Source organism: Apium graveolens, chromosome 7 (genome assembly GCF_009905375.1).
Source record: "Apium graveolens cultivar Ventura chromosome 7, ASM990537v1, whole genome shotgun sequence".
In the NCBI taxonomy this organism is placed as follows: domain Eukaryota; kingdom Viridiplantae; phylum Streptophyta; class Magnoliopsida; order Apiales; family Apiaceae; genus Apium; species Apium graveolens.
In genome coordinates this window covers 2,498,409-2,515,610 of record NC_133653.1, presented here as the reverse complement: position 1 = coordinate 2,515,610, position 17,202 = coordinate 2,498,409, and the positions used below count along the sequence as shown (strand labels likewise).

Genomic DNA, 17,202 nt, shown 5'->3' with positions numbered 1-17,202 from the left:
CAATCTTGATAAATGAAATTTTTTTCCATTTCCGAGCCTATAAACATTCTGCATATTGGACGCCTAGATACTGCATTTTCCTGATAATGTTCTGTTAGATGAGCTCTTGTCTTAAATTTTTAGCTAAAATAAATAACATAATACTGCATTTTTCTGTAACCAAGAAAGATATGTCTAACATATTAGAAATGTAAAAAACGAATAAACTTAAGGGCAATGTCTAACATATTATTAAGTAGTGCTATTTAAGTTGTAAGGATGAAACACCTGTAATGTGATTTGTGACGCTCTTGAGACGATTGCAACGAGAGTGGTTTGAGTGTTAGTATAAAGAATGGATGAAACTTGCATGTTCCAGTACTTGCTAAAGTGCATTGGTTGATCAGCACTGATCTTATACTGTCTGGAGAATCTGGTCTTGCACCTCCTGCAAAGCTAACGAGGTTGTTTCGGCTTGATTGGATGATCTTGAATTGCCATGAGATGATATCTTCATCGGAGTGAGGATGGAAGTAGGTAGGATGTGGTATTCCAATGTCATTAACATGCCAAGGTTGCCTTTCAATCAGTAGCTTTATTGGGTTTTGCATTTCTTCAAGATTCAAAAATGTACTTCCCCATGGAGAATCATCTCTTCTCCAAAAACTTTACCCAAAACAAAGACATGATCTTTGCCTGAGTTTAAAGCCCATGGTTTCTGCAGTTTAAGCCATTCTACCAGTTCCAACGCCAAGGTGTCCTTAACATAAGATAGTAGATATTTAAGGCACAAAATGAAACATTTTTATCGACAATTGAGTTAAAATTCGAACTACTTCATCTTATATCCTTCATTACATCATATATACATTTTCGGACGGTAATTTATGCTATATACATTATTTAAATTTGCAACGAGATCATTTCGTTGTACATTATCAGCCTATATATGTTCGTAAATCCTAAACTAGAATTATAAAATTTAAACTTTTTTGCAAACTCCCATTGATATCTAAAACAATGAATAAATGAATAATCAGTAAACGAAAAATAGAGAAACTCGTAAAAAAAACCTAAAGAAAAATTTATCAAAGTCCAGAGGCTAATAGGAAACAAGTGAACAAAGAATATCATATCAACAATAATAACAACAAACTCAACATTAGGCTAATAGGAAACAAGTGAACAAAGAATATCATATCAACAATAATAACAACAAACGCAAGATTACATTAATTCGAAATGCACGTAAACACAAACACGAAAATTTAATCCGTAACCAGATAAAACACACGCGCGCGCACAGACTCACACTTATTAAAGCATGCAAACAGAGCAGGGGTGCAGTAAAAGAAAGAACCTTGACAACGAAATCATGAGCAGAATAGGTTTGGCAACTGGCCATCGTATAATCTGATCACAACCCAAACAAACAAAACCACAAATCAGTGAAGGCAGAATAATTAAGGCCTGATTAAGATGAGGAATAATTAAAGCACCTGATCAAGAAAAGGAATGTAAATGGAGCAGTTTAATGTCCAATGACATTTATTGGACAATAATCTTGAGAGAAACAAAATTTGGTAGATGATACATGGCAAAGGATTTTCATCCGTTGCATTTACATTCCTAACGAAAATTGCTTTGTAACAATGTTTCCTATATTTTTTGTTTATGAGCTTAACTTGCATAGTTCCTTGAATTCCAACAAAATGCTTTACCAAAAGAGTAATGCTAGGTTTCTCGAATATTTTTCCCAATTTTTTTTCAAATTTTGATTTGAGATTTATATTTACACACACTTGATCTCATATTATTATTAAAGAAAGTTACCATTTATGCATGACACATCATTATTTAAAAAAAAAATTGGGATCCCGAGCATTTCTCTTACGAAAAAGTTGTTCCCATTCAACTTAAATTTTAATGTCACGTGCTTTTTTTAATAATCGTATATGTCCACTTGAGTTATCTTATTGCCCGTTAGTTTGATTTCCCGTTTATTATTATCGATTTTGTTGGTTGATTCAAATAAAGATAAAAAACTGGGTGAATTTTTTATGAAAAATATGAATCTTATTTATGTAGAAAAAAAATACAAATTTCTACTTTTTTTTAAAAAAATACGAGTTTGCAACTAATTGTAATGCCTATAACCAAATACAAATACAACCTCAATTATTTTCACAAAAACGTAAAAGTAAATTAATTAATTTTGACTACCAACAGCATTTTTACCAATAGTTTTTAAACAAACAGTAAAATTATAAAGAAACTCAATTTTTTGTTAGCATTTTTGATAATTTCTCAAAATAAACCAGACTTAATGAAGGAATCAAATTTAAGTAAATAAAAATTATGCAACGAGAATTAAATACTCCCTTTGTTCCAAAATACAAGTCCATTTGACTTTCTAAGCGTATTTTAAGATGTATAAAAATCATAATTCCACATATTTTTTTCTAATTTTTCTTTTCTTGAATTAAAATTTAATATATATACTTTTATTAGGAAAAAAGAATTTTAAAAATAATTTGTGGAGTTATGCTTTTTATTCACGTTAAAATATGCATAAAACATCAAAAAGATCTGTATCTTATATCTATATAAACGAAAATCTCGGTTGTCTAACTTGGCAATTCCCGTCAATCTTCTACGTATTTTTTTCTTTTTTTCAGCTCCTTTGTTTTTTTATCCCGCAATCCCTCGAATCTCTCTGCTAATAGATTGAACATTTATAGCAAAATACCAAGAGACCATCGTTACATTCAATCATAGTCCTTACACCTCCTGAAACTGATCTCACACACACATACACACAATGCTTTAATTTATAAATTGGTCAATGCTTTAATTTATAAATTGACCAAGTAATGATCAAAACCCAACAACCCATGAAAAATATTCTACCAAGAAACGGAGCAGCCTTCAACATGTTTGCGAAAATGTACCTATGAATCAAGAAAACGGAAATGTGGGCTTTACCGAGAGGTTCATGTTTTAAATTTTTTTAACAAATTGCAAATATGGGTTTTCATGATGCTGGTGGGAATTCACCCTAGGAAAAAAATTGTATCAACTTAGATTTCTTACTCAATTAACCAGATGGAAGATATGAGATTTATTAACATAGAAGATCATAACAAAAAATAGACTGGATCTGGTGTCACAAAAGAGTATATATGATTGCTCTGCTGGGTAATGACCCTTAGTATCACAATTTGAGAAAAAAAGACCCAAAATTTCACAAACGCCCTTTATATCACTCAAAAACGTAATATTTTTTTGTGTTTCTTATCCAGCACAAAAATGCAACTATTTCTTGAGTCCTATGGTGATAATTATCTTTATTATTTTTTGAATTAAATCAAAAAACGCACTTTAATATTGCGTTAATTATGAAACGCATTCTTTTGATGCGTTTGTGCAAAGCCAACGCATTGTTACTTGTGTTAGTATTAATTCAGAAAATTGATTTGCTATCCATGGGAGTTGAACCTCCATCGCTCCGGACACAGAGCTCCAAAATGTACCACCTTACCACTGAGCTAGCTCTAACGTTCTGTATATATTATAAACGCAACTAAATATCACGTTTGTGAGTGATATAAAAGGCCATTTTATAACATCAGTGAGATTTTGGGCCTTTTCTTCCCAAATTGTGAGAATAAGGGCCATAATTCTAATGAATTTGTAAACATCAAACCCCAAGTTTTATTCGGAACAGGAGCATCTGTTCTTGCATACTACTACACTTGACTGTTTATTTCATTCCTTTGCAACAATTGGTAAAACTGAGCTCTAAACAAAGAGATTCACAGACCACATTACAGGTGTTTCAGGTGTTTCGTCCCTACAACTTAGATAGCACTGCATGACTCTGCTTAGTCACTTCGTTTACAACTACTGAGCTGTCTACTGTCAGCACGGCTTTGAGTTCCAAGATAAATGAATGTAATTCGTCGAAATATGGATTAGTTGCATTCCTCGTATCCTCAATCCATTGCAAAATTTTCTTGTATGGACTTAATATTCGGTTACGATCACTTTCAGGTACAAGCTAAATTCAACAACAATATGTTAGACACTGCTCTTCAGTTTTTTAGTATATTGAATTTTGAGTTAATTGCACTTTGCAACCCCCGTCTTTCATTTAAAATCAAAACAGTATACATACTTTGTAAAATACAGTTTGCAACCATTAACTTTCAATATCAACTACAACATGCATCCCTTACAGTTATAAAATTGAAATTGAGATGTTAATATTAATAACTAAAATTTTAAATTAATTAAAATATTTATTTTAATGCATTTTTTACATGAAAAAAATTATAGCTGATTTCTATTAGTAATACTCTAAATTAATCATAATGCTAAATACTTCAAATATATTTATTAAGCAAAATATATATTTATATATATAATCATAAAGTTTCTAAATATATCTATATTTTAAAATTTTAAAAATTATACTAAGTAATAAAATAATTGACATTAATATTATTTTTATAATTTGAAATTCTAAATTTTAGTTTAATTTAAAAAAATTAAAATTATTATTTAAATATTTAGCCGAATTTCAATTTTACCCTTCACAATATAAATATTTTTAACAAAATGGTTAAAGGGATGCATATTGTATTTGATGTCTAAAGTTAGGGGTTGCAAACTGTATTTTTGAAAGTAAGTATATAATTTTGTTATTCAATGAAAGGTAGGGGTTGCAAACTGCAATTAACTCTTGAATTTTTAATAATGCTCCTAAAATTTTAGTCGGGCTTCTCTCGAGAAAGCAATATTAGCAAAGGTTAAAATGAGATTTACCTGTAATTGCATAATTTCACATACTAAGCTGAGATCAGCAATTGATGGTTGGAAGTTTCCCAGCAGAAACTTACCGTCTCCTTTGAGCCAAAAATTTTCAATTTTTGCAAGAGATTTAGACAGAAGCTTTTCATTAACAGCAGCAGCTTCTGGATCCAATTTACCACCAAGTAGAGGTTTAAGTGTCATATTCTGAACATAACCAACTGAAAAAGAAAGTTTGAACCATTAAGTAATAGCCATTATAATTCCGAATGTCATTGATGATCAACAAGTGACGAAGATTAGACTGGATAAGTGTGAATGGGTTTGTACTTGAACAAATGCTGGTTAAGAACAAAAGTAAGATTATTAAAAATGTAGATTAGACTATTATCATTCACCTTCACCCTGTCGTATATTCGAATGATGCCAATCTAACACGGAGTGGATCTTTGCTCTTTTCTGTATATCAGATGGATACCTTGTAGTGAGTTGCAAAGAGTCAGAATTAGGTCAGATAGGAAAGAGTTGAGTTAGACATTTTACCATTCATGTCAATACTCTTCTAAGCAAAATTAGCTAATTCATGCCGAGCCTGTTCAAACTAGGACTTATAGAAGCATAAAACTTCACAGAAGTTATACTTATGACCTAGAAAATGTATAGATCAAGTCTTGATATTACTGATAATTATAACGGCATGCACAAGGAGTCAAGGGGCATAGCCGCATAGGCATGAGGGATACTGCCCCCAGTGGATCTTAATGTATGTAAATGTTTCTAGGGCCTAGGATTTTATCAACATATTATGTAGGTCGTCTCCATGGATTTTCCCCCAATTAATAAAAAAAACTACATTCGCCCCTGATGTGCATCAACCTTACTGAAACTGCAGACAATTAGATAGATTCAATCTCACTACTCACCAGTGATCTGCAACTCCAGGAAATGAACAAGCGAGATAGATAAGAATTGCATGGCTGCACATCATAAACATTCGGGATTTTGTTATGCAAGTTTAATGACTTCTAGATACAACTAACTAGAACCTGGTCAAATAAAAATCTTAACATGTGCAGGCTGAAAAATAAGATTGTCTACTAGTTGGAGGACCAAAAAGTAACAGCTTTTTTCACATTAGGTAGATGAATTTGATACAAGGAAATTAGAAATCTCTTATCTACTAAACAATCAAACACATTAGATGTGAAAAGTTGAGTTAATGATAAACATATGAAAACAAGGTAGAAGTCAATTAGCAACGGCAAGTTACTTGGAGTACCTCTCAAAGAGCTTGTAACTTCCATGAACAATTGCTGGCAATTTTCCCATAGGATTTATTACTGAAAGCAGCATTTTGAAAGATGATAACGTTAACTTTCTAATTACAGTATGTGTTTAAGAGTAATATAGCGCGCGCACACAGGTACCAAAACACACTCTACGAGTCTGCAAGCAATTACATTAAACATAACCTGACTGAAGACTGTGAGTTATATTAGTATTTGTGTTGTAAGATAATGCTAACACTCCAAATACTAGGGGTTCTCTGATCTAGTGATCTACCTAAAAAATGAATATCAAGTCATGTGAACACTTAAATACACCAGTTATGTAATATTATACATGTTAAGTTGCTAACTCTCCCAAAACCTTATAATTTTAGGATAAGAGATTAACATGTATATCCTGCTCAGATGTTAGCAACTTTCCTCATTCAAAGGGCTCATTTAGGACTTGAGGATATCTAGGTGTCGGGGCAATAGTTAGCTTAAGTGTCCAAATATGTCCAAATTAAAATTTTGAGGGATATCAAATTCTCAAGATACGAACACAAGAATCAAGACATGTTGATATTACTGGGTCTGTCATTGGCTCTCAACACAACCCGCAGGTCGGGTATTTTTACCGCAACACCGAATAATGCACAATGACAATCACCTGATGCTAAGCCTTAAAACATGTATCTTGTTTATATTATTGGGCCAACGGTCGTGCAAAAGCTCTTGCCATACAATCCCACATTCTGTCAAATACTAGGAACCAGAAACAATGAAAAATCAATCAATCGTCTTGGTCCATGATATTGTAGCTTAGTGGGCAACGAATCTTCTTTAATTACAATTCCTCAAGAACAAAAATTCTTCCATGTTCAAGCTAACATACTAAAAGTGACTCTTCTTCCCCAATCTCAAAACTATTAGCTCCTCAATACATAGTACTAGACTACTATAGTACATGATAATTAGACGAAACTCTTCAAAATTCATTTCAACACAAGACAATCATTTTAAACAAAATATAAAACCTCCTACACAATACCAAATATAAAGCAAAAAACAATAACAATTCTAAAAAGAAGAACCTTTATATTCAGGAGTAAACTGCTGACCCTGGGCAACAGAAACATTAATCTCCTCAAATTCAATCCCATGAAGCCTAATCAAGAAAATTCAAGAAACAAAGATTAAAAACATAATAGCCCACACACAAACATACATAAAAAGCTATCTAAGAGTGTGTTTATACATACTTGCAGAAGATTATAATAGCACGACAAGGTTGAGAAAGGCGGTTGCTATAGATTTGCAACTTCATCTTCTTCACAATTGTCTTCTTAGACAAATGGGATTACTTTTTTTTATATCTAACTTTCCCAGATTTGTTAGCTTACTCTACACAATCAATTATAACAGTCAACTTTGGCTGGCTAGTATACATATGCATTATGCATGTATAGAATAATAATTCTGTTTTACATTATTTCAGAGTCAAATAATTGGCCTGAATAATCCAGATAAATTAGTGTTTTTTACGAATTACTTTTTGGCTATTTATAATTTCGATTAAGGAATAATCTCGACGGATGTCGTATAATTATTTTCTTGTTTATAAATTGGTAAAATTCTTCGTATCATCAATCCATTACAGAAATTTATTATGTGGACTAAAAATGCTACTAAAATGCAAGTTGTACTTCTTTCTGAAAAGTAATACTCCCTCGGTCCCTTCCAATTGTTTACATTTCTGAGTAAGTGTCCGATACGCATTTTGAGGTGCATAAAAAGTATAGTTATGTAACTTATTTTTACAATTTTCTTTTTCTGAATAAATGTTGAATGTTTTAATTTTTATTCAGAAAAACAAAATTGTAAAAAAATATTACAGAACTATATTTTATATGCACCTTAAAATACGTGTCGGGCACTCTCTAAAAAATGTAAACAATTGAAAGGGACGGAGGGAGTATAAATAAGGGTAAAAACTGGATTTACCTCTAGTTGCATAAGTTTCACATACTAAGCTGAGTTCTGAAATGGTTAGTTGGCAGTTTTTAAGCAAAAACTTATCATCCCCATTGTGCCAAAAAGTTTCGAACTTTGCAAGAGATTTAGACATAACTTTTTCACTTGCAGCGGTAGTTTCAGATTCCAAATGGATAAATTTGTAATAAGCCTTAAATTTCACCCTTAGCATGGTAAGGGTAAAAATTCTTTAATGAGACCAAAATCACTTTCAGGCTGCTGCAAAGACTGCATTAGGTAATGCAAGTGGCACTCTCGAAGATGTTAAGGCGGATTTTTTTATTTCAAAATAAAAAATCTGGATTTTATAATGAATTTTGTTTGATACCAGGAAAACTTTCTCGTATATCACATAAAGGATTGCATATCATAAAATAAATATCCCGACTTAAACAACATTTAATTGAATATTATCAGAATCAGAAATGTGACAGTCAGGACAACCCATCAGTATTTACACTCAGCAAATCCGGATCCGGATCCAGGCACATCAGGATTTATCAGCCTCAACAAATAAGGATCTGTTAGCTTAGAAATTAGTATTTATTTCAGCAAATAAAAGTTAGAAATTCCTGATCAGCAGTTACTGATTTTCATGTTATACAGATTCAATATTCAGATTAAAATAATATAATAAGTCAGTAAATATTTTAATTAAACAAGCAGTAAAATTCCTCGCTCAGGTCGCCTCGCGTACGCGAGATGCCGAGACATTCGCCTAAATCGCACTTCGACCCAACCCGAATCGAGTCTTCTCGTGTCGTGGCGTGGCGTCGCGTCACATCGACATTGACACTCCCACGGAGGTAGAGTCACATTCCACATTCACCCTCCCATTGTAGAGGTTTTACACTTTGTCATCTTTATATCTGTACGGCTCGTATTAATACAAGAGGGATCTGTCTTATTTATAAGTGAGTGAATATCCCATAATATGATGACAACTTATTATTCGGAAATCGTTACTGAGTGATGTTAAGGATAACAAAATTGGTCCAGAATAATTTATAAAATAATATATGATTAATTATGATTTGTGAGTATATATTAATGCACGGTGGGTCCATTATTTATAAAAAATATTTTCACTCAAATCTTAACACTGATCATTTGATATTTATTTTGGGACATTATTTCTCTTGTTTTTATTCGTAAATAAACAAATTGTAATTTATGCATTAAAAAAACTACAGGGAAACTCTGAACTCCAGAATTTATATTAAAAACTAAATTTTGATTGAAATATTTATTACAAATAAATATTTAGAAAGAAAATCTAAAACTTATCTAGAAAATTTTTATAACTTATCTGTGCAATTTATTACTCGCTTAACTGTATATATATACACTTTTTTATCAATTAATTTATTACACTTTAAACTAGTACTCATTACTCAATACAAAATACCAAAAAAAACAAGTTCAAATTTATATCCAAAATTTGTCCTCCAATGACATGACGTGCATAACATTTATCGTATTTTAATATGTGAACGTACTCCCTCTATTTTTTATTATATGATATTTGATTTTCTGACACACATATTTAGGAGGTTTGACCATATAGTTAAAATAATTTTTTATGAAAAATTCTTTTTGTGAATAAAATTTTTGATCTCATATTTTTATTTTAAAAAAAATCTTAAAAATAATAATTCTAGTTATACAGTTAACCCTCCTAAATATATATATGAAAAAGTAAAACGTCATATATTAAAAACAGTGAGTATATTAATACACGCGCGTCTCATTTTATTAGGAGGACAAGATTAGCATATGTGAACAATTTTGAATTTATGCATGGAGTAACATAATTCAATCAGTAAAAAGATAAAATTGTTCAACCCGAAATAGAGTCCCTCAATCTTCTTTATCTTTATATATATAGTACTACACTAACAATCAATTAATCGATCAATAATATTGTTTCTGAACCCTAAAAATCTCCGATGGCCGACAACAATTTTCCGATTGAAAGGCGCGAAGAATCTGCAGGTCCGGTGCAATCTCCGGTAGCATCATCTTGTTCGTCTCGAATGAGAAGGACTTTTGTTAACGATACTGATAATGTGAGTGCAAGTCTGTTTTTTGTACTTAATTTCAAATTTACTAGTGACAATTTCATATGTTCATGTGAACGTGCTAAGAAAGTGTGATCGATGAGTTGTAAAATTTTTATTAGTAGAGATTTTTGTGCATGTAGTAAACTAGAAGAATCTTTCATCCAATGCAGCACCTAACCCTCGTTAGGACGTACTTTTTCTGAAAATAAAATAAGTAACTTATAACGAAACCAATATTATTGATATTCTACGAAATTCACGACTTATTTAGACTTCTTGATATATCTTGTGATCTTGTCTTGTATATTATCTTCCACTTGTTTACATTAACTCTTCTCCTCTGTTTTTTGTCCATTGCAGACTCAGAACGTACGAAAAACTTGGCCAAATAGCGGTTCACTTTTACGATGGATGCTCTATGAGAGAATGAATGGTAAGCACCTTGTTTTTTTTCAGCAGCGATTAATGTGGTGGATATAGTACTGAGTTTCTCTTCATACATACACCGGTTTTAGTAATTAGTTAGCAACGCGAGTAGATGTTAAGGAAATGCAGACATGAATGCTCTGATTAACTCTGATTAGGAAATGCAAACACCGGTTTTAGTTAGCAACGCGAGCAGATGTTAAGGAAATGCAAACACGAATGCTATGATTAACTTGGCCAAATTGCAGACATGAATGCTCTGATTAGGAAATGCAAACACCGGTTTTAGTTAGCAACGCGAGTAGATGTTAAGTCAAATTTCGTTCTAATTATGACACTTGTGCTCCAAGTTCAATTATCAGCCCTATGTTTAGATGACAAGAATTTATATTAACATTTTGGAACTAATTATTTAAATGCACTTCTTTAATCATAGAATATACATTGCATTTTATAGCTTTCCTTCTAATGCAAACTCTAAAACATGGTGTAAATCAATTATGTTGGGAAAATATAGTAATGTTGTTGGTCTTCCATGAATCTGCACAGGTCGTTCGCGAGACCCTGATGCTGCAGCTGAAAAACTATGGAGGAAGCGTGAAAAGCGGCTTATACGAGCTCAGTTGGAGTCTAATAAGAATGCTCCCGCAAACCTTGCTAAGAGTTAGATTTCCAGAACTGCACTTTGCACTATCTGTGAACTTTTTCAATTTGTAATAAACTATTGTCTCTGGGATTTTTTCCATGATTTGAGCTGACATAGTGATTGACATAATTTGAACCTTGAATATATGTTTTGATTAGGTTGATGTTAACAGTTTTAAGTTGATATAACAGTGTAGTTGATGGTTTTGGCTTTGTTGATGACTCATGTCAATGGTTAAACAAATCCTATTCTCGCGGAGGATTGATCTGGTGATTTTGTTATGTATGTGCATACTTTGATTCGCGGTTTCATTGCTGTTTTGAGCTTTCTTGATTTTGATCTTTGTTATTCATGCAGAGAGGTTGTTTGCCTACATTCTGCGACGTTGCATCCTAAACATCTTACATAAATTTCTGGTAATGTGATTATAACAGGTCTCTGAACATGGCAAAAAAGGCTCCACAAGCCTTGCTTATAGACAAAATCTTGATTATTGGAAGATGATTTGTGTGATTAAGTTGATGGAACCGATGGGCGGGCCTCATTTTTTGACAATTCTTGGTATAATGAAAAAGTAATTGAGACCCATTGTGCTCTCAACATATTCTGAAAGAAGCCCAAAAATGAGCTTTGAAATGTAAAGCAATTACAGCCCATTTTGGCATCTTACAAGTTTCCAAATAGTCTAAGAATATTGTTTTTTTATTAGTTGATGTTTACTGAAGTCGAGAGCTATCTGGTTGTGTGTCACCTGAAGCCTCTGCATTAGTCCGATCACCATTATTTTGGATGCTCTTGGTATCGGTTATATCAATCAGAAGAGAAAAGGCGCGCCTCCACTTGTGTGCACACAGTGACTTTGGAGGTCCTAACATAAGTCAAATCCTCCTCTGCAAGAACAGAGTTAAATTTGTCAGTTGTCACCATGCAGGTATGATCATCTTACATTTTCTTCTTTCTGATTGCTCCTAATCTGTTTGGTTAAGAGAAGGTATGTTGAAATGTGGAATTAGCATATCAGAAGGCAGTATGCTATAGAATTTTACAACTAGTATCTTACGACATATATTACCTTAACTTCTATTACTTTACGGTTATAGCTAGTATTTTACAGCATATATAACTTTAACTTCGATTCTTAAAATTGTGATTATTGTCTCCGACATCTTAAGAAAATAGACGAGTATTCATATGCTAATTCGTAAAACATTATCTTGACAATCTTGTACAAGGGTAAGATTCCGGGGAATTTTAGTTTTAGCTATATTCTTTCATTTTTTGCTTGACAATATATTTCCACCGAAAGTTAAAATACCCAAACAAGAACCTATTGATGAAGAATAGCATAAAGGTGCATAAAGGTGGGAATCAATGCTATCAAAACTTCCTGGCATCCATTTCACTTTATGTTGCACTCTATACCTCTTGCAATTCATTGATATTTGATATTAACAATCATAACTTATAACAATAAGCCAGAGAATGAATTGTTTTAAGTCCAAGAAACCTTCCAATTCTTTATCTCCTAGTAAAACATCTTCACCTGCTGTTCTTAATCCATCAATGCAAAACACCCCTGAATTCAAAAATGTTATGCACCAAGTTCTATTGCGTATACCGGGCTGTAAAGTTTACCTTATGGATGAAGGAGAAGCTTTAGAGCTCTCAGAGGGTGACTTCACATTGTTTCGTGTTTCAGATGGTAACTTGTCAATTGCTACTACTATTAAAGTTGGTAATGATGTTCAATGGCCTTTGACTAAAGATGAACCAGTAGTGAAGCTTGATGCTCTCCACTACCTGTTCTCTTTGCCTATGAAAAATAGTAATCCTTTGAGCTATGGAGTCACTTTTTTGGAAGAGAATGGTGGGAATTTAAAATTGTTAGATACGATTTTGACTGAACATTCTTGCTTCTCGATCTCAAAATTATCTTCTAGTCGAAACAAAGACGTTGACTGGAAAGAATTTGCTCCAAGAATAAACGACTACAACAGTGTTTTGGCCAAGGCAATTGCTGGAGGAACTGGTCACATTGTCAGGGGAATATTTACCCTCAGCAATGCTTATACTAACCAGGTTTTTAATCTTTCATTGAAAAAAACGATTACTGAAGTAATTAATCATTTAATATCATGTATAATTTTTCTGATAACTTCTTTTAAGTATTAAAGTTTAGCATATCTATTCGTAACTTCATAGTTCATCCTATACAAATTGAACTGGTGATGCAGAGAACTTATGATATGGAGTGGTGTTTCTTGAAGAGAGACTTAAAACATGTTTGCTTATCTCAATAACAATTTTGTGATGCATTTTCAGTTTAATGGAATTTATATTTTGTTGGACTGATTAACAGGTGCAAAAGGGAGGGGAAATGATCCAAACACGAGCGCTGGAGGGTACAAATGGTGGCACGATCATTGACAGTAAAGGCAACAAAAGTAACGCAGCTACCAAAAAGAGCAATGTTAATAAAAGCATCAAACGGTACTCTCTGACAATTATCTTCGCAGCAGACTCTATTGACAAGTTGGAAAAATTTCTTACTGATCAAAGCTACCTTGTAATTTTTATGTATGTAGTGTAAGAAAATTATCAAAGATGACGGAGAAAATGAGCAAAGCTTTACTAGATGGTGTCGGGCTCGCTACTGGATCTGTAATGGGACCAGTGATGCGGTCTCAAGCAGGGAAGGGATTCTTTAACATGGTTCCCGGAGAAGTCCTCTTGGCTTCCCTTGATGCAGTCAGTAAGTAATCTAATACTGTGTGTTTATGCAAGCAATCATAACATGTTCATATGCAAGATGAGAAATGTATTTTATTTGAATTGTTGATGCAGATAAAGTGTTAGATGCACTTGAAGTTGCTGAAAAACAGACCTTGTCCGCCACTTCTGGTGCTGCAACTAGGATGGTTAGTAACAGGTAAACACCTTCATCAAACCAGTCCAATAATTTTTCCCATAATGGTAGCTTCAAAAACCCATTTAGGGTCGAAGAGTGGATCACGGGCGCCCATCTTTGAGGCACCTCATAAATTGTGAGAAATGTTGGGGGTGGCAGACAGTCACTTCCAAGATCTTATATCATTCAAACAGTAGCTTTAGCTTAATTTTCTTTCTTTAACAGTGTCACATATGTAAATGTGATGGACCTTTTTGCATCTAATTGTACGTGCTCATTGACATAGCTTTCGTATAATGATAAATACATTGGTTTTTTATATCGCATTCCTGCTAAATAGTCGGAAACTTGCACAGGTTTGGAGAAAGTGCAGGGGAGGCTACAGAAGATGTGCTGGCTACAGCCGGACATTGTGCAGGCACAGCTTGGAACATATTCAAGATAAGAAAGTCCATTAATCCTGCTTCCTCAGTCAGCTCTGGAATTCTCAAAAATGCACGCAGAAAGTAGAAGTGCACACAGCCAAGAAAATTTGCAGTTATGTTTTTTTTAACAATTTCCTTTATGAAATTCTTGCAACTCTTTCCTCGAATGACTGGATGAGGATGGCGAGTGTTTCAGTAACAAAGCTCTATGTATAATTTTACTAGCTTATGTGTGATCCTGCGGTTTTTTTAAAGATTTTCTCTTTCGTTGAGGTACTGAACCTCAAGCCAATAGCTCTGGCAGAATATTATCATCTGATTTGGTGCGTTAGACATCTGTATTTAGACATCTGTTAGATAAACTTGCGATTTAAAAACTAGAATTGTTAAGTTACCATGATCATATCTCATATTTTAATATACCCTCACACGAAAACCCGTTTATTCGGGTGTTGATATATCTGATAGTAACAGTCATGTCAGCACACACATCAGCACCTTATGCCACATCATATGATTTAGGTAACAGATTTTCCCGCTCAGTTAGTTAGATTAGTGTCCTGTATATAAAGCTTTGTAAACAACACATTGTAACTACTTCTTCTTCAATACAATATAGAACTTGATATTCACGGAAACTTACATGGTATCAGAGCTGCTTTAATGGCGCCTTTTCGATCCTGATTAAGTTCGTCCTGCTTAAGATCATCACTGTTTTCATCTTTTTTACTCAAGTATAGGTTCATTTCTATCTGTATATACATATCGAATCGTCAAATCTTGATCGTAATCGTTATCTTCACAATGTTCATCTGAAATATGTGTTGAAATTCTTCGAATTCCTCATTAAAAACAGAAACAAAACAAAAATCCAAGCGAATTAGTATAGATCTTTGTATTGTTTCTCTTTTTTTCACATTGTTGCTTGAGATTTCACATTGTTGCTTGATTCTCGACAGTATTGATACTGTTTCTTCGTTGAATCTTCTGAAATTTGATATTATACTGTGAAACAATCTTTCACATTTTTTCTTTGCCTTGTAAAACTCTTGCGCACACAAACTGTTTGATCAAAGTTCTGAATCACATGTCGCAACAAAACAATCAAGATCTGCCTCAAAATAATCATGATCCCTCTAGTATATACTATATTCATCCATCTGACTCTTTTACCACACGACTTGTTTCTGTCAAATTTAATGGAGCCGGTTTTCACAATTAAAAAGGCTCAATGATGCTTACACTCTCGACAAATAACAAGTTAGGTTTCATAGATGGTTTTATACATGTTCCTGCACCTAATGCAGTTGAGTACAAATTCTGGGAGCGATGTAATGATCTAGTCATCTCTTGGTTGCTGCTTAATCTGGAGGAAAGCATAGTCAAAAGTGTGTTGTTTATGAGAACGGCTAGAGAGATATGGCTTGATCTTGAAGAAAGATTCGGATATGCTTCAATTGCTCAGGTTTATTCATTGGAACAACAATTAGCTGAGATAACTCAGGGTCAAGATTCTGTTTCTGAATTTTTCACAAAGATTAAAACACTATGGGATGGAGTCAATGATGTTAGTCATTTGTCTCATTGTACTTGCAATGCGTGTACATATAATCTGACTCAGAGGCTTCAACAGAAACAACAGGAGCACGGGGTTCTTCAATTCATGATGAAGCTTTCTGATACTTTTGCTGCTGTTAGAGGAAATGTCCTCATGATGCAACATCTTCCCAACATTGCTCAGACTTATAGACTATTTGCACAGGAAGAAAGGCACAAAGAATTGTCTAATATTACTTCTCAAACTGAAGCAATGGCCTTTGTTGCAGACAGAAGAAGGTTTCCTAATCAGAGTCAAGATCAGAGGAACTATTTTAAATCAAATGTCAGTGCTACACAAAATAGGTTCAATAATTCTGGTGTCAATGCTAAGAGGGGGACCAAGCCTAACTACTTCTGCACTCATTGCAAAATCAGTGGTCATAGTGTAGAAAGATGCTTCAAAATCCACGGATATCCTCCAGGTTTTCAAGCAAGACAGGACAAGAAGTTTGCTGCCCTTTCACAAAGTTCTCAGAATGATTTTTAACATGGTCAAAATTCTGCTCTACTTGAACAAAATATTGTGGTCAATCCAACTATTACTTTGGAGCAATATAATCAGTTGATGGATTTGCTTAATCAGAATAAGGGGTCCGCTACTGAGTCTAAACATGCACTTCTGGCAGGTAAATTCCGTCTATTTTCCAATCTTAATAGTAATTGGTTAATAGACAGTGGTGCTACACATCATATTTGTCCATATATAGAAATTTTTTATCACTATGACATCTCTAAAGATCAAGATAATGTCATTACAATACCTGATGGAAGAAAAGTGAAAGTCCTGCATATAGGCACTGTGAAACTGAGTAGTGGAATCACACTTCAAGGAGTTCTCCATGTTCCTGAATTTCGGTTTAAATTGATATCTGTCACACATTTATGTGCTGATCTGAAATGTAAAGTTAACTTTACTGATGATTAATGTTACATCCAGGGCCATATTCTGAACAAATCTCAGATGATGCATCTTGGTAAATTGGTGAATGGCCTTTACAGTACTAATGATTTGCAGAGTTCTCAATCTGATGTTTCTTATAAA

At 33.3% G+C, this 17,202-nt stretch overlaps 4 protein-coding genes across 6 annotated transcripts; 3 read left to right on the top strand and 1 right to left on the bottom strand.

Moving 5' to 3' along the window:
* Positions 1 to 3,582: 3,582 nt before the first annotated feature.
* Positions 3,583 to 7,480, bottom strand: LOC141672220 (glutathione S-transferase T1-like). 2 transcript variants are annotated; one of them, XM_074478764.1, is made up of 7 exons: positions 7,322 to 7,480; positions 7,154 to 7,227; positions 6,071 to 6,131; positions 5,715 to 5,768; positions 5,190 to 5,269; positions 4,807 to 5,012; positions 3,583 to 4,039 (listed from the first exon to the last, which is right to left on the bottom strand). In XM_074478764.1, exons 1-7 carry the CDS (start codon positions 7,384 to 7,386, stop codon positions 3,833 to 3,835), a joined length of 747 nt encoding a protein of 248 aa, XP_074334865.1. In that variant the 5' UTR covers positions 7,387 to 7,480; the 3' UTR covers positions 3,583 to 3,832. The 2 variants fall into 2 exon arrangements, with proteins under 2 accessions (XP_074334865.1, XP_074334866.1); XM_074478765.1 differs by lacking the exon at positions 5,715 to 5,768.
* Positions 7,481 to 10,002: 2,522 nt separating this feature from the next.
* Positions 10,003 to 12,155, top strand: LOC141671772 (uncharacterized). 2 transcript variants are annotated; one of them, XR_012555240.1, is made up of 5 exons: positions 10,003 to 10,162; positions 10,517 to 10,589; positions 11,132 to 11,245; positions 11,420 to 11,510; positions 11,663 to 12,155. XR_012555240.1 is itself a non-coding variant. In XM_074478114.1 (4 exons), exons 1-4 carry the CDS (start codon positions 10,043 to 10,045, stop codon positions 11,422 to 11,424), a joined length of 312 nt encoding a protein of 103 aa, XP_074334215.1. In that variant the 5' UTR covers positions 10,003 to 10,042; the 3' UTR covers positions 11,425 to 12,155. The 2 variants fall into 2 exon arrangements, 1 of the variants encoding a protein (XP_074334215.1); XM_074478114.1 differs by having other exon boundaries at positions 11,420 to 12,155.
* Positions 12,156 to 12,645: 490 nt separating this feature from the next.
* On the top strand, positions 12,646 to 14,855 carry LOC141671771 (senescence/dehydration-associated protein At4g35985, chloroplastic-like). Its single transcript, XM_074478113.1, has 5 exons — positions 12,646 to 13,307; positions 13,588 to 13,718; positions 13,814 to 13,980; positions 14,073 to 14,157; positions 14,493 to 14,855. The coding sequence occupies exons 1-5, from the start codon at positions 12,711 to 12,713 to the stop codon at positions 14,644 to 14,646; spliced, it is 1,134 nt and encodes a 377-aa protein (XP_074334214.1). The 5' UTR covers positions 12,646 to 12,710; the 3' UTR covers positions 14,647 to 14,855.
* Positions 14,856 to 15,792: 937 nt separating this feature from the next.
* Positions 15,793 to 16,647, top strand: LOC141671658 (uncharacterized). Its single transcript, XM_074477948.1, has one exon. It carries the CDS (start codon positions 15,793 to 15,795, stop codon positions 16,645 to 16,647), a length of 855 nt encoding a protein of 284 aa, XP_074334049.1.
* Positions 16,648 to 17,202: the final 555 nt, after the last annotated feature.

What these genes read in the sequence shown, in the direction of transcription:
- LOC141671772 (XM_074478114.1), top strand. Translation starts at nt 10,043, where the DNA reads ATGGCCGACAACAATTTTCCGATTGAAAGGCGCGAAGAATCTGCAGGT. An exon ending in TTGTTAACGATACTGATAAT is followed by an intron (nt 10,163 to 10,516) that starts GTGAGTGCAAGT and finishes TGTCCATTGCAG; the next exon opens with ACTCAGAACGTACGAAAAAC. An exon ending in GCTCTATGAGAGAATGAATG is followed by an intron (nt 10,590 to 11,131) that starts GTAAGCACCTTG and finishes GAATCTGCACAG; the next exon opens with GTCGTTCGCGAGACCCTGAT.
- LOC141671771 (XM_074478113.1), top strand. Translation starts at nt 12,711, where the DNA reads ATGAATTGTTTTAAGTCCAAGAAACCTTCCAATTCTTTATCTCCTAGT. An exon ending in GCAATGCTTATACTAACCAG is followed by an intron (nt 13,308 to 13,587) that starts GTTTTTAATCTT and finishes ACTGATTAACAG; the next exon opens with GTGCAAAAGGGAGGGGAAAT. An exon ending in ACTAGGATGGTTAGTAACAG is followed by an intron (nt 14,158 to 14,492) that starts GTAAACACCTTC and finishes AAACTTGCACAG; the next exon opens with GTTTGGAGAAAGTGCAGGGG.
- LOC141671658 (XM_074477948.1), top strand. Translation starts at nt 15,793, where the DNA reads ATGATGCTTACACTCTCGACAAATAACAAGTTAGGTTTCATAGATGGT.
- LOC141672220 (XM_074478764.1), bottom strand. Translation starts at nt 7,386, where the DNA reads ATGAAGTTGCAAATCTATAGCAACCGCCTTTCTCAACCTTGTCGTGCT. An exon ending in AGTTACAAGCTCTTTGAGAG is followed by an intron (nt 5,769 to 6,070) that starts GTACTCCAAGTA and finishes TATGATGTGCAG; the next exon opens with CCATGCAATTCTTATCTATC. An exon ending in CCTGGAGTTGCAGATCACTG is followed by an intron (nt 5,270 to 5,714) that starts GTGAGTAGTGAG and finishes ACTCACTACAAG; the next exon opens with GTATCCATCTGATATACAGA.